At 37.4% G+C, this 16,786-nt stretch overlaps 1 protein-coding gene across 2 annotated transcripts in view; it reads left to right on the forward strand.

The window, feature by feature from the left end:
• The window catches only part of LOC306872320 (mineralocorticoid receptor-like), an 81,601-nt gene that overhangs the window by 44,149 nt on the left and 20,666 nt on the right, over window positions 1-16,786 (forward strand). Inside the window, exons 3-6 of one of the 2 annotated variants that reach the window (XM_079420821.1) lie at window positions 898-1,025; window positions 10,653-10,769; window positions 13,025-13,342; window positions 16,045-16,189. In XM_079420821.1, coding sequence (XP_079276947.1) covers window positions 898-1,025; window positions 10,653-10,769; window positions 13,025-13,342; window positions 16,045-16,189 — 708 coding nt within the window. The remainder of the gene's footprint in view (window positions 1-897; window positions 1,026-10,652; window positions 10,770-13,024; window positions 13,343-16,044; window positions 16,190-16,786) is intronic. The other variant, XM_079420822.1, reaches the window with a different exon arrangement.

Consider the following 16,786-nt stretch of genomic DNA (forward strand, 5'->3'; position numbering starts at 1 on the left):
AATGTGGCGTGTTATATATGGGTGTATTTGTGTAGATGGTGTATGATCTGGAGCAAAATGGTGAGGCATACGTTATGAGTCAGTGACATATGCCGTGCCCTTTGGGTGCCCAGTAACAATGTGGGAATTACGTGATTTCTGCGGTGCAAAAATCATTGGGCTCAAACGGCCCCGCAGAGCAGGAAAAACTTAGTTCAGACCTGGGGTGTTATTTATGGCCATTCTGTTATTTTTGTGCTTTTTTTGTGTGAAATAGCAGGGAGGTCAATTAAATGGTTTGGATTATTTTTTTCTTCATTTATTAATTTATTAATGATAACTTATTAATTCAAATTATGCAATAATTGATAAATGATCATTCACAGTTTAATAACAACAATCGATAACAACTTCTCTCTGCTTTATCAAAAGTGTGCAACCAACATGCAGAAAAAGTACTATGAAATATAATTGAAAATAATGATTTTGTACACTCGTATTTAATGTCAAAATATTTATCATATGACATTTTTAATTACATTATTACATTATAAAATGTGCATTTATTTATTTATTGCAAACAATGACACAATATGAATTGACACAAGGTTACATTTTTAAGGCCTTGGCGCATGTTTTCTGTTTTGTTTGTTTTGTTCCATGTCTGGAATAAAATAAGCAATTTGTTGATTAAAATAATATTCTTTACTTCCAGTTGCATTGTTTCTGATTTTCCAACTGTTTTCAAATATCAAACGCTTGAAGTTGTTTAATTCCTACAGTTCCCTTGAACTGCCAATGCAACACAGAACTATTTCTGAGCATGTTGAGTTATATCATTAGTGTGCTTTGTCACCTGCACCTGATGTACCTGTAAAGTAGAGTTTACAGGCACAATTTTATTTGCTCTTGTTTCAGTGCATCATTGAGACACCCGTCTTCAACAGCCAAAGTGTGTCTGGTGTGTGGAGACGAGGCATCGGGATGTCACTATGGGGTTGTTACATGTGGAAGCTGTAAAGTTTTCTTCAAAAGAGCAGTAGAAGGTAAGATTCTCATCTGTTTTCTCACTTACAAATGTGTTCTGTTGAGAAATGTCTTTATGTCTTATTAAGGGGATGATTCCTTGCTGAAAAGGCCAGCTTAAAGCAGCGTGAATTCCTGCCTCTTTTATGCATAATATTTCAAGGAGCTCTAGAGATTGTAACTATTCTAGACGGAAAGACTATACATTTTGATTTAAGTGGTTCAAAAGAGATTAATTCAATTATAGATTACACATGTGGATTATATAACTCTTTAATAGTTCATCTAAATGAAACAGATGTACATAAAAAGTCCCATATAGAGATGCCGTAAACTAATATTTGCCATACACCACACGATACTTAGTAGTGCATAAATGTCATATATTTGGTAAAGTATTCCTGGCCTGGATTTTAACCCTCTAAATTTAGAAAACAATGTCCTATGGGATAATTCACTTCTTATTAGGGGAGTGAAATGTTGTTACTGCTTTTAGGGAAGTTGAACTTTCAGTGGGGCTTTTGTATTAGCTCTGACGCAGACACAACGCTATCACGGCCTCTTTAGAAAGGTGCAAATTGCTGATTAAGCCAACAGACACATCCAAACAGAAATCTCTCATGTTTCATTAAAATATCCTCATTTGTGTTTCAAAGAACTAAAATCTTATGAGTTTGGAACCACATGAGGGTGAGTAAATGATGACTGAATTCTCATTTTTGTGTGAACTTTCCCTTTAACTTGCGTCTCTCTGGAATTCTTGATTCTGATGGGTCAAAATATGTTTGTATAATGACCTAGTTTCATGTTTCTCATAACACACATTTCATGTCCATTTATTTATTATTTGTTAATCAGCGAGATAATGTACAGTCAGCCAGTCCTTATTAGAAAATATACCATTTCAGGATGATACAGGACCCCAACTCATAAGGGTTTGTTTTGAGAAAATGACCAGCTGACTGTATGTCATCCTGTAACAATTACTACTAAACTGATATAGTAATTTATAGCAATATATGAAGTTATTAAATGTTGGAAAAATGTGTGTTTATATAAAGCATTCTCTCAGGTTGTGATTGTTCCTCAGAGCCCTGAATGAGGTCACACCTCAAGGGCATTCAGAAGTGCAGCCGCTTTTCCAACACCACAGCAGAGGTAGTGCTGTGTAAGAGTGTGCGCTCGATTACCTTACCTGACCTCAGCCTAGTTACCATCTGAGAGCGAGAGAGAGAGAGAGAGAGAGAGAGAGAGGAAAGGAGGGAGGAGACAGAGAGAGAGATTGTGAAGAGTGAGCTAGGGGAAGAGGGAGGGTGAGCAGTAAGATTGGAAAAGGATAAAATGATAGTCAGAGTGAGGGAATAGACAGAGAGAGGTCTGTTTCAAAACCTAGCCTCATTGCCTGCTGCCTACATAGGCAGCTGCTTTCTAAGGCAGCATCTTAACTGTTTTGGAAGCTCACAAGAGACTGATTTGGAATGCTTTACGTATGCAGTAACTCACATAGGGGGCAGCACAAGGGAGATTTGACAGGCAATTGTTTTCAGTGCAATTTGTGATTGCAAATTGCAGAAGACTGATATTTAAAGATGTACGAGTGGAAGTAGAAGAGCCCTTTTTTTTAACCTTTACAGTTTTTTGAAAGGCGGAAAGGTCTTGACTGCTCTTTCTGATATGAAAGAAAACTGCTAAACTCTGTCATAGATGCAAAAAAAACAAAACAATCACAAAATATTGCAGTCAATACTTAACAACCTCTGTCGTGTAGCTCCTGAGCTGCGTGAATAATAACTAATAGCAGCACAAACACTTGTTTCTGTGGGAATAGTGTAAAGTGGCCATATGGTACCAGCTAATACTCAGTAGACTTTTATTAGGAGCTCTACAGCTGTTCAGTCTGAGGACTAAAATATTTGTTCCTTCATTATGAGAATCTGTTATTACATTTGGCACAAGGGATAGACCGGTTTCACTGTGTTGGTTTAGCTGTAGGATTTGGGACCTCGGGGATGGAGAGGGACAAACACTAAATTATAGGAATTTACATTCAACGTTTATAGTGTTGTAGATGTTCCTGATGTTAGATGTCTTTATAAAGGCTTGTATTCACCCCTTTTCGACAGAGCTGGTGCTCGATTTGGAACCATTCAGTGCATTTAAAAAAAAAAAAAAAAAAAAAAAAAAAACCCTCTCAGCTGGCCCCTTAAAACAGCTGATCTCAAAACAGTAGCCTGTAACATATTATAACACTTTCTCTACATTTTTCTTCTTTTTCACTGACCAAAGCGCACATGCTTTTGCTGGAGAGGAAAAGCATGTTACGCTCACGCACAACTTTGAAAACTGGGAAGCTTAGGAAATAGAGTTTATGCTTACAATTTTACGGGATATGGCCATTATGGTCAAAAACACTTTAATGCAGCCATTTTTTAACTGAAAGTTCACCCAATAATCATTTACTGACTCTCAAGTTGTTCCAAACCTTTTGTTTGTTCTGTTGAACACAAAATAAGTTATTATAAGGAATGTTGGTAACCAAACAGTTGCTGGTAGCCATGGAAGTCAATGGCTACCAACCACTATTTGGTTACCAGCAATCTTCAAAATATCTTCTTTTGTGTTCAACAGAACAAAGAAACTCGTATAGGTTTTAAATGATTACAAAATTGATCATTTTTTGGGTGAATTATCCCTTTAAGCACTTTGGAATAATCAAATTAATGGCAAATAGCATGTAAACAGGATTAAAGAGGTTTGCTTATGTCATGTAAAATCTTAATCCGAGTAATTTGTTATTCTGATTATTGTCAATACACACATGCATAGTCACTGCCATGCCATCAAAGTTTTTAAAGTTGGAGATTTACTTTATTGGCAACCTTACAACAGCCTAGTGAAGTATGTGAGTTGTTTGATGCAGTTGATCTGTCCAACGTTTTCTCATCATCAACATATTCCCTCATCACTTTTCCGTTTCAAACTTCCAAACCACAGTCTCTAGCTTGGCTGTGATTTCCATATGGGTTTTTTCAGACAGCTCAGCAGATGCTTATTACTCAAAAGCCATCAGTGTCTTGGCATGTCATCATGTTTAATGATACTCAGTGTCAGTCCTGCACAGCTCATCATTTACAGGCTTGTATTGAACTGGCTAGACCATTATGAAACCATTACGTTTTCAGAAGAGTTGTTAAAACTTTTCTGTTACTTGGTAATCATAATACAAAAAAAAAGAAAATTGCACTGATTTAACACAGCTTTAACAGGTCTATATGACAGTTATTTTGTATTGTGTATTTGGAATGGAAACATCATGCATCAGTATAAAAGAGTGAGAAACTTTGAGGATTTTTGTGGAAAAACAATAAAGAAAGTTTAATTAAAAAGACAGAATGTAGCACCTGATGCCACAAAGTGCCTAATTCCCAGAACACATAATGATTTAATGATTTCATTGAGAGGGAAAATAAACTTGAATTCTTTCCATCTTAGAGTTAAAAAACAAAAAAAACAAGACAATAGTGAAATACATTTTACAATTAGAAAGTCACATTGTAGTTACACACACATACAATATAAAGCCACAATTGTGAGATATAAGGTTACAGAAATGGCTTTCATAATTTATAGCCCTGAGGATGAATTTAAATATGCTTTTAATGACAAAGAAGTGACACTCCACAAACTTCACTTTGCCATGCGTGTGGTTGACAAGCACACATACTGAAAAATGTCAGAACTCAGAGTGCTGTGATTGGTCAGTGAGTAGGGTCGAACAACTATACAGTCCACTAAACAGGTCACCTCAAATAAACCCTCTGTGTTTGCCTACAGCACTGCTTCTTTCAGTATCTGCCATCTCTTCCGCCTTGTGGGTGATACCTTTGTTCTTTGACATCAATGCAAAGCGAGACACCCTTTGTGTTTAAGCAAATCGGATGACGGCTATCACATTATGGCATCTGTGTTTCCAACATCAATATATTTTGGGACATGGGTCGTGACCGTGTATTATTGATACGGTTGAGGTTATGAAAGGGTTTATTCTGGTCAGTTGGTGACAGATGTTTCTAACTGTATCAATTTATGATCATAACCACAATAACTAATTGTGAACTATCTGGCTTTATTAATCCATATGTTGCCCTCAAGACAGCCCTAAGCCTAATGTACAGTAAAACCGCAGAGAAAAAGATTAATTTCCATATACAGTACAAATATATAACACGTTTTTTCCACTGGACGTTGTATAAAGATGAAGCAGTAGCTCTTCAGCCTTGGACCAGATACAATTTCTAACAGGAAAGCAGAGGACTGCAAAGTGCAGGAAGTGCATGTGTGGAAATAACAAATGATTAGAGGAAACTGGAAAAACTGTATTTTCATAAATGATTACAGCTGCGTTTTGGTTTGTAATTTAACTCTTATGCGTCAGTTCACGCAATAATCCTTCTGAAGACTGAATGTTGACATGTTGGATGAACACAGAAAATAAGATCTGCAGTTTACATCAATTAAGAAAACATATTTAGCAGAACTAAATTAGTCTCTTACTTTAGAAACTGAAATCGGTAATGTCATTAACTGAAGGAGTGCTTATATTGTGATTAAATCGCTGGAGAGATTGACAAAGCTGGTGGTTGCCAGTAGGTATTTCTACTCAAGTTCTGTATTGGATGGCGAATCATTATCTCTCGTAGTCACTCATGGCATCAGAAGTCACTGAAAATTGCATATCACTTTGTCACTTCAGTGTGAACACCCCTTTATACAATGAAAAAGTATGGTGTAAGCAACACATCCTCACTCCCAACTCGTCACATATTGACACTTGGTCAGGACCCTTTAGCATAATTTTTCGACATGCAGGGTCCTCCATTGCTTTAAATAAAAAATCTTTGGAATCAATATGCCGACACGAAAGGCATTGGGAATTTTATTGTCATGATTAAATTATATATTTGGGTAATAATATTGCCATTATTGCATATATGTTGGGTCGTGATTTTACAATGTAAACAGTCACAATCATTTTGTTTACATTACACTATTTACATATTTATGAGCATGTAACCTAACCCCTGCCCCTAAACCTACCATTTGTCAGTAAAACATAGGATATAATAGGCATGTACAACTACAGTCATAATTTATTAAAAAATATTAATATTCCAAGCCTTCCGAGGCAAAATGATTGATTTGTGAGAGGAATAGATGCGATCACCATCTCCATCCACTGTAAAGCCCAGATCCTGTGTGCAGTCTGTGCACAAATTCAAAAATCGCCACCAGAAGAAGCCTTACATCAGTCTTGGTTGTGAAATGCCATTGGTTCTTGTGTGTTCTCATGACCAACTGTGTCATGCCAAAGTATGGGAGTATGCTTTTGAATGAGATGTGAGCGTGTTAACGTAGCGGGATCATTTGCAGCGATTAAAACCTTATGTTTTACTCTCTTCTTCGCATAAAGATATCGTATGGCTTCAGAAGACTTGGAATGCAACACAACTTGTTTGTAATATTTTATACTGCTTTTTATGGTCAGTTTTTGCAATAAATACCTGTGACTGTACTTATATTTGCCTGTTACGTGTTTTATATTGTTCAGAAGTGGGTAGGTTTAGGGTAGGGGTGGGGTTAGGTGCTCCAATCAAAGTATAAATTTATAGAAAATTATTTATATTTTTTACAAATGCATGCAAACCATTAAATTAAGGCAAACAACTGAAAGCAATGGAGGACCCTGCACGTCAAAAAGGGGTACCCTGTGTGTTAAAAAATGAGGCTAACGGGCTACCTTGAGCATCAAAAAGTGATGCCAAGGGGTCCTGACCAAGCGTCAATATGTGACAAGTTGGGAGTAAGAACGTGTTGGTGTAAGATTTACTTTGAAACAAATTTTGGTAAGAAATTGCTGGTAAATTTCACAAATAATTGACCCGTCGCCGGGCGTTTGACTGACAAATCTGACCAATCATAATGGAAATATAACCGAATCTGCCATTTTGTCTGACAAACAAAACAGCCAGGAGTGCAGATTTAAGTTGGTCGATTTGAACTTGAAAAATAGTGTGTACCTACGTCTTTTTGCGATTGAAACAAGATACTTCTCATGTTCATTCATGTTTATTTCGTGCTATAACTATTAAAGAGGAAAAACGCTCAGTTCCCATGTTGCTTGAACTGAGACGCTACATCGATCTGTCATGAAGAGCCACATAACAGTATTTATTGTTATTTAAAAAACAAATGACAAAATTTACCAAAAGTAATCTGCTCTATCTTGTCTGTCGCCGCATTGTTAGTTTTTAATTACATTTTTAATTATAAAGTCTAAAATAGTATTTTCTTGTAAAATATACTTCATTCAATAATTTTTACAGTATGCCCCAAAACTGCAGAAATAGCATTCTACAATAAAAACTGATAGCAGCTTGATGTGAGTCATATCTGTGGAATAGATTTGAAGTACTTGGTGAAAAAACTAGACTGATGCTGATTCATATGCCATCAGCCTGTGGTTTGTTGTTTACGCTACATGTTGCAGCTAATGGCTAATGTGAAAAGGGCTGAAACCTCTTGGTCTAAATGTAGGTTAGATACATGATACTGTATTGCCATGAAAACAGATCTGAAGACTTGGCGAAAGGCAAACAATTTTAAAAGGGAAGCTCACCAAGTCGAAGCCAGAAATGAGATGACAGTTGGAAAACAGATAAAAAAAGATGTGAATATTGTATTGCATGAGTCTCACAGGGAGTTTCCTTTTTAAATGTCTGCTTCATTACTAAGCTGACAGGCTAGGTTTTCAGTGCATCCCTCTATCATGAATGACTTGTACAGGAAGCCCCATGTTGGCTCTTCACGTGCACACACTTAGGGTGATATGATATAGTATGAGTATTACAAATTCAGCCATAGCATTAAACTCAGTCATAAATAAAACATCATTTTGAGCAAAAAGCTGAGAAAATTGCATTTTTATCAAATATACATATGACTCATATTCATTACGATGATCAAAGCAAATATGCAGTAGATAGCTTCCATCAGCACCCCCAAAGCTTGCACAGTCCTTTACACTTCCTGGATAGATTGCTCATTTTGCGTCTTCCTCGCATGTGTTTTTGATTGGGCGATTCTGGACTCATTCAGGAGATGCGTAATAGCGCCCCTGAGTGGATAAAAGTGAAAACCAGAAAATTCTGAGTAAAACCAATTTCACCAGGAAAAGCAGGAGAACATTTTCGCCACCAACTGGACTGGAGTGAGGGTTGAATGATGCACACAACATTTACAGTTAAAATGGCTTCAAGATTGAATTGTTTTTCGTCAAAACGTATAAAAGCAATCTTGTGGTGTAATGTACTGCCATTGTCTTGAATTCAATTTGTTAAATTATTTCTTTTTGTGTTCTGCATAAATACAATAAAAACGTTAGGTTTGGAATGATATGAGAGCGAGTAAACTATGACAAAAATGGCATTTTGTGTTAACTATCCCTTTAATCTCTATCTGACTTTTAGTTTTGTCTCACCAATGAAAAGGAACACTACGGGCATGTTTACACATGGCAGGTTTGGTTTGATTAAAACAAACTCTGGCGCGATTGCTTTGTTAATTTTGGTGCATACCAAACTAGCTGACCGAGTTGCACCTTTTCAGGGAATCTGTCCACTTCCAAACAAACGTTGATGTGGTTTGACTGATGTATGAATTCAACACCAACCAAAGACATCTAAACGAACCAAAAACAGGATCACAAGATTTAACCTTTAACAGGACAGTATGTCCAAGCATACAGTACTTGGTTCTTCTCATCATAGGAGCTATAGAATGTTGTCCATAACAGTTTAGGACAGCTGTTGGAACCGCCATCTCCTTACAGCAGAACTCTGTGTGCAATGTAGGAATTCCTGCCTCTGTTTTGATTCTTTTACAGATTTTATAAGCTCTTTGTGAGTTATAATATCAGATTTTGACCATATCCTCATTTCTTTTGTTTTGTATCTTTAGGTTCGGCGTTAAAAATGCCAGTGTTAACACCAAGCGAACCAAATGTATCATTTCTTTTTTGGTCTGGACTAAAAGAACCAAGAGAACTGAATTACCGAAGGCATGCAAAAACATTCCCACTAGAAACACAATAAAATTCTAAACTAAACTTTGAGAAAACAATAGCTAAACAATAAGGTAACATATTACAACTTTGATAGATCATAATATGCACTTGCTGAGATTTTTAAGCCAATGTACATAAACACCACACAGATATAGATCCACAAACTACAGTGCGCTGAAACGCTATGATATGTGAAGTTCACCTTCCATCCTTGTACACAAACAGTCTCTCTGCTGCTTTTGTACATAAACACCTACACACACACATATGTGTGCCGATACACAAACACAGTATGGTACAGTCTATGTGTCGTGCTTCTGATGGGACAATGATTAACAGGATTTGTGGGGCATCTGCATACAGTGGTCAAAAGGGCCCGAGAGTCAGCCGAACAGATTTCAGGTCAGATTTGCGTCTGTGTTTGGATGGTGAGGTAGAGGAGGGCTTCGTTGTGTTTCCTGTGTCGCAGTTTACTGTTTTTTTTTAGAGCAAGAAAAATGGGCTTATGTAAGGGGTCATGTGATTTAGCCAGAAATAGTGGCAAGGCTACAGCTGCTGTTGCTCCGTTTGCAGATCCTGGGCTTTTTTGGCAGCTTCTAGACAGACTAGCTACACATTTTCTCCTCCACCGAAAACACTCATTGTGCCTGTCTGCAGCCACACGGGCTGTAAGCACTAAAGGAAAGCACCCTCATGTAATGTAAGTAGCACCAGTGGCATGCAGTTTAGCGGAGAAGTCCTTCCCATGATGCACGAGTGAAAGAGGGGGTGGAATATGGGTAAGAGAATGAAGGAGAGAGATGCACATGGCCATGGTGCCTGGATGCGGCCCTGTGGAGCGCGTGGGTGTGTGGCGAGTCAGTGGAGCGGAAAGGTGCTCCGAAACGAGAGCTCGATCCACGAGCTGTGGCCTTGGCCAAGGAAGGCAGCGCATGAGGGATTCTCAGGCTGTTACGGCCTCTGTCATAGCATCCCACGCCAAGACATCAGCCAACCCATGACACACTCAGAAACACTATTTGGGACGGCTCATTTGTCCTCTGTGATAATAGTGCAGGGGCGTAAAGTATAAGACAGCTGTCTCCTTTATGTCGTATACTCACAAAGGGATGATTTTGCACGAGGACCAGAATGCATCACAATGGCCTTGTGAAGGTCACATTTTTGTTAATGCACGTAATGGAGTGATCTGTCTTTTTTGTATTACGTTATTAGCGCAGTAAATCAAAATTTGTAATTTTTCATTGAATTAATTACATTATTTTCTAATTCATTTTTTTCAAATTAACCAAAACACATCAAAATGACCTAGAAAAGCCTCCACAGAAAACTATATATTATGTCATTTTTAATAAGTAATCATATAAATTAATTGGTTAAATTAACTGTCCTGTAAACAAACCATTGTCCATGTGAACCTTGGAAGAGCTCATTCCTAATTTCTGAAACAGTTCCTACAGGAAGAAAAAAACGATACATAGAGAGTTTTATAGAGATCTTGAACACGTTCTCTCTCTTCTTGCAGGTCAGCACAACTACCTTTGTGCTGGGAGGAATGACTGTATTATTGACAAGATTCGGAGGAAAAACTGTCCAGCATGCAGAGTACGGAAGTGTCTACAAGCTGGGATGAATCTTGGGGGTAACTGAATTTACTTACTATGGGACTAAAAACTGTTGTGAAATGATATGAAACAATTATACGGGCACACCTGAGATCATTAATCTTAAAATATAAGAACCATATCCAGAATATAAAAAAACACCAAATGTTATAATATGAGGGATTGCCTTTTTAGTGAAGATTTACAGTGTTACAAAGAAATCTGTTCTTTTTTTCTCTTTTATTTATCAAAGGTAAGTGGCTTACATATTGAATATATTGAAATATGCTTCACATACATCTGTGATTTCAATATAATTGCAACACAATTTGAGCAGTACTCGGTGAGCTGGAAAAAATGACCAAGGTGGACGACAAATTAGTCAAACATTAACTAATGACTCCAAACAGATGAAAAAACACAAAAATACTAGCAGGGAAAAAACAAAAGAAAAATTTTAAAAACAGTGAAGTTTCATCATGTTCATCTGTAATGTGCCTAGAATTACAACACGTGATTTATTTGACCAAGTCTGATCAAAGCTGCATTTCTACCTGGTTGGGTTTCTAAATTCCATTTCTGTGGTAAAGGAGGGTGCTTGTCTTACCCGTATTTCCCTGATGTTTGTTAGTCACAATTTTCAATACAAATGTCCCTTGGAATGGAAATAAATAAATAGTAAATGAGTTGTAACTTTTAACAGATGACTCTAGTCACATTTTCAAATGACTAACTACGGTTTTAACAAATGTATGTGGCATATATAGTTTATCTTAAACCAACTGTTATCACTGAATAATACAGTATATACGTTGTAACTGTATGTAGTCATTTTTTTTTTGTCTCTCATAAAAGTATCTTGAGAACATTACTAACAAATAATAAATTAGATATTACATTATTATTAATATTATATTACATTTTGATTAAGTTCCAGTGTAAAATAAAAAATTTGGGGGGTCAATGAAGGGACTGCAGGAAGATATTTAGAGTTTAATAACACTTATTATTCTACCGCTTTTAATTGAAATTCTCCCTGAACCTCATTGAGTCATTCTAGGTGAAAATCTTTGGGCTAAAAATCATATGAATGTATAAAGCCCAGTACACACCAAGCTGACGCCGACGAACTTGTGGCGACGAAAGCAGACTGCGGGGTCGGCTCACGTCTGCAGCGTCTGGGTCCAAAGTTGTCCTGACACACCAAACCGACGCTCGACACCCGACGGCCAAGTAGCACGTCCGTTCTGCGCATTTCTCGCGCACTGGTTCACCAGCTAAACAGCCAATCAGAATGATCAGATGGCCCGACTGACCAACGAGCTCCGACGCCGATTCAACATGTCGAATCGGCCGAAAAAAAAGCAGACGAGGACCAACTTCAGCCAATGGTGCGGAACACACTGAGAAAACTTAGTCGGCCGACGAACAAAAACTGCCTGACAGCCGACCGTCGGCTTGGTGTGTACCGGGCTTAAGGGGAAGTGTACATTTTTTATTCTGATGAGACTATCTTTACATCAAGAGATATAGTAGATGTATTTGACTTTAAATGACAAATGAACATCCATTTGAAAGACTACAAAGTTTTCACAAAGTTGTCGAGAGAGAGTATAAAATCTGAGCATTTACTGAGACTAGCACATATGCCACCTTCATTCTCACTTACTGATGTGATATAAAATCTGCTGGCACAGGAATCTTGCAATTAATATCAAATTGGAACACTCACACAGCCAATTAACAGCATCCTCCTGAACCACATAAGAGGTCACATCTATACAGCAGGGATTTAAACTGTGATCCCTGCTATAAGATCCATCTCTATTTGAATAATTACTTCTATCAGCTCCAGCTCATTTCAGAAATGAAGAACTCTAGAAACACTGCTTGAAGACTACACTGGGGGTCTTTTCATTAATACCTTGTCCATTTCAAATAATGTATCTCTCTTATAAATCATTGTAAGACCTTCAGTGTTTAACATAAATTGTAATCATTCATAAAATGGATCAGGCTGCTCAAGCGAACGGCTATAAATGTTTATAAAACATAATATGAATGAATGATGCATTTATATAGCGCATTTATTGTGTATTGCCGTACACCCAAAGCGCTTTACAATCATGTGGGGGTCTCTCCTCAACCACCACCAGTGTGCAGCATCCACTTGGATGATGCGACAGCAGCCACAGTACAACGGCGCCAGTGCGCTCACCACACACCAGTTACAGGTGGAGAGGAGAGAGTGATAGAGCCAATCATATGCCAATATATGTTTGTTATTTCTCAGCACGGAAGTCTAAGAAGTTGGGGAAGATGAAGAGCGTTAGCGAGGATTCTTCCCTGCAGAACTCAAAGGACGGGCCTCCGTTTCTGACCTCGGAGAAAGAGTTGAGCTCGGCCAACGCTCTTGTCCCCCATGTCCCCACGGTGGCACCATTTCTGTCACCGTCCGTGTGTAGCGTCCTGGAGCTCATAGAGCCTGAAGTGGTGTTCGCGGGCTATGATAGCACACAGCCTGACACAACCGACCACCTGCTCACCAGCCTCAACCACCTCGCCGGAAAACAGATGATCCGAGTGGTCAAGTGGGCCAAAGTACTTCCAGGTATAGTAATTTGTTTCTCAGGTTCTGTCTTCTGCTTATTCAAAAGACAGGGAAATTTTCCCCTGATTTGAACATATTTGCAAATCAAGGTCAAGTATTAGTTGAACTGTTGATCTCTGAAATGTACTTAGAAACTATGCATGCTGTCATATTGATACAATCCTTGACCTGTTGGTGGCATTGGTATAGTAGGGTCTATATAATTATAATTATAATTTTCTATAATTGTGTTCAGGATCATAAGATCTGTGTCTTCAGCCCACACCTAACTATTCAGGCTTTTACATGTATTGACACATTATTTGAAGGGATAGTTTGCCCAAAAATGAAAATTCTGTCATAAATTACTCACCCTTACATCGTTCCAAACCTGTAAGACCTTCATTCATCTTCAGAACACAAATTAAGATATTTTTGATGAAATCCAAGAGCTTTCTGACTCTGCATAGACAGCAATGCAGCTGAAACGTTCAAGGCCCTGAATCATAGTAAGGACATCATTAAAATAGTCCATGTATCATTGTACTCTTGTGAACGCGCTGCGAAGACTGACACGAAAGAGAAGAAATTATTGAATAAAGTTGCTATTTTTGTTTTCTTTGTGCACAAAAAGTATTCTCATAGGGTCATAAAACTGATGATGAACCACTGATGTCACATGGACTATTGTAACAATGTCTTTACTATGTTTCTGGGCCCCTGAACATGTAAGTTGCATTGCTATCTATGCAGGGTCAGAAAGCTCTCGGCTTTCATCAGAAATATCTTAATTTGTGTTACGAAGATGAACGAAGGTCTTACAGGTTTGGAACAACATGAGAGTGAGTAATTAATGACAGAATTTTCATTTTTGGGTGAACTATCCCTTTAACATTCTATATCTGTATGTTCAACAAGGCTGAATTGAATTGATCAAAAATAGTGGAAACAGCAATATTGTGAAATATTGTAATTTAAAAGAACTTTTTTCTATTTAAAATTTTTAAAATGTACTTTATTCCTGTGATGCAAAGCTGAATTTTCAGCATCAATCTTCAGTGTCACGTGATGTTTCTTCAGAATTCATTCTAATATGGTGATTTGCAACTCAAAAAACATTTAATAATATTTGAATGTTGAAAACAGTTAAAAAACATGGAAATCATGGTCATTTTTAGGATTCTCTGACGAACAGAACTCTAGAAAGAACTGCATTTATTTGAAGTCCACAAGCTTCCAAAGTAGGTTGGCTCATCATTTAGAAGAATCAGAGGTTCACTGTGTCCGTAGTAACAGTAATTGATTAACTGAGAATTGCTAGCATATGTTACTATATTATAAACTAAAAATCCCATACAATTTTTAGTAGTTAATTATAATTTTGAAAACATCTGTTTTTGTCATTCCAAATTAAGTTTTCAAGGTACCTTGCAACTAGACGGTCATTTGCTGTATTGCAATTATTTGATACCAGGGTGTCTCCTTGCTATATCCGGATATAAAAATAGAAGGCTGAAAACACACCAGGGCAAACTGGCTCACCGAGTTTCAAAGACTTTCCAGGCAGCCTTTGGGCAGTCAATGCATCACACGCTCAGATAATCTACAAGTGATGACTTATTAGTTATTTTGTTCTGTTATGTCCACGTTGTTCTGTGTTTGTCAATTGATTTTAAACCATTTTAGGAGTCAAAAACAGCTTCAGGTTGGTATTTGATGGGGAAAAATATGTTGCATTTCAACACTTTATGTTTTGTAGTTCTGTAAGTTTTAGCAAGTTACATTGACAATAATTTCACTAGTTTCACCAACATTTGGACCAGTTTCCAAAGGGATAATGTGGGGAAATTATTATTTATAACAAAAGAGAACACAAGGGATGCTCAGAGATTGCCTGGAAATGATAAAGCTATTGTACAATAGAGATTGTAATTTAATGGTGTGACACATTATAGTCAATACTGAATTTGCGTATTGCAGACAAGCCAAAAATAGCCTCTGCTTCACTGATAAGTTTATAGTGTGTCCTCATGTGGCTTATATTATAGCTTGTGGGTGACTTTATAGCTCTCAATGTGAGTTTTGGCAAGAATCCAGTTGTAATGCTAACTCTCTCTGACAACAGGACAATGAATGGAAACCTTCTGTGATTCATGTAAACTTGATTGCACCAACTGCACTGCACGACTTTTTCATTTGTGAACAAATTTGTGCCACTCTAGGAATCAACCTCAAACTGTTAGGTTCACAGTGGCCACACACATTACATGAACTAAAGAAGTAAATAAAATTAGAACTTTACTCGCCTTTTTCCAAACAGTGTTACTATTTGCATCCATTTCTTGTATGCATATTTCATATTTCAAAAAAAAAAAAAAAAAAATAGTATGGAAATTCTATCATTAATTTCTCATCTTTATTATATATATATATATATATATATATATATATATATATATATTCTCAGTGGAACACAAAATGGGATTTTTTTGAAGAATCATAATGCAGCTCTTGCCATATAACAAAAATATCTTCATAGTGACAAAAAACAAAGTATTTTTATTTTAGGTGAACAAAAGCCCAGAATAGCAAGATCCTATTTTATTTCTTAGAGCCTACAGTTCTGGCTTAATGTTAGCTCTGCTTCAGGGCAAGTCATGCCCTCGAGTATTCCATATGTCTCTTTGCTCTGTGTTAACTTGCCCTTTATTTTTTTCCCCCAGGTTTCCGCAGTCTACCCATTGAGGACCAAATCACGCTGATCCAGTATTCCTGGATGTGTCTCTCCTCCTTCTCCCTCAGCTGGAGATCCTACAAACATACCAACGCCCAAATGCTGTACTTCGCCCCTGACCTCGTCTTCAACGAGTAAGCTAACTCACACAACACTGCATATTTACTTCATATAGATATCTGCTGATTTATTCCATCCAAACATATGAAGTAAGTGAAAAAAAAAAACTCCCTTTTTTTTTCATAAACTACCACATACAGACAATCCTTGGCCTTAAGTTAACCCTGTCTAAAGAGTCCGGTGCTTCAAGTTACACAAGTTGAGATAATAATACAAAATAATAAGCTCAATAAGCATGTTCCCAGCAGGCGTATGACTGTGACCTCAAAACTGTCCCTTCAATTGCTCCGCTAGGAAATACAGTTTCCCTATAAGCGCTTCTTGATAACGTTGATCAAGGCCGAGAGTTAGGTCAATGGGGCACATAATCAGCACAATCGAAGAGAAGTGTTGAGTGGAAAGAGTGTGATTGTGTGCTTTTTAAAGCTAAATGCCCATTTATTGAGCACAGTTGGAGAAGCGTAAAAATAGAGCATAGTGACCCCTGCAGGAGAATTGGAGCACTTCATTGTATTTGCCAAATGACTTGGAAAGATCTTGAGAAAATGCACAGAATTAACTGACATGTTTACATATTAAAATATTCTCATCACCTCATACACGACTTCCAC

This window comes from Barbus barbus, assembly GCF_936440315.1.
Source record: "Barbus barbus genome assembly, chromosome: 7".
In the NCBI taxonomy this organism is placed as follows: Eukaryota; Metazoa; Chordata; class Actinopteri; order Cypriniformes; family Cyprinidae; genus Barbus; species Barbus barbus.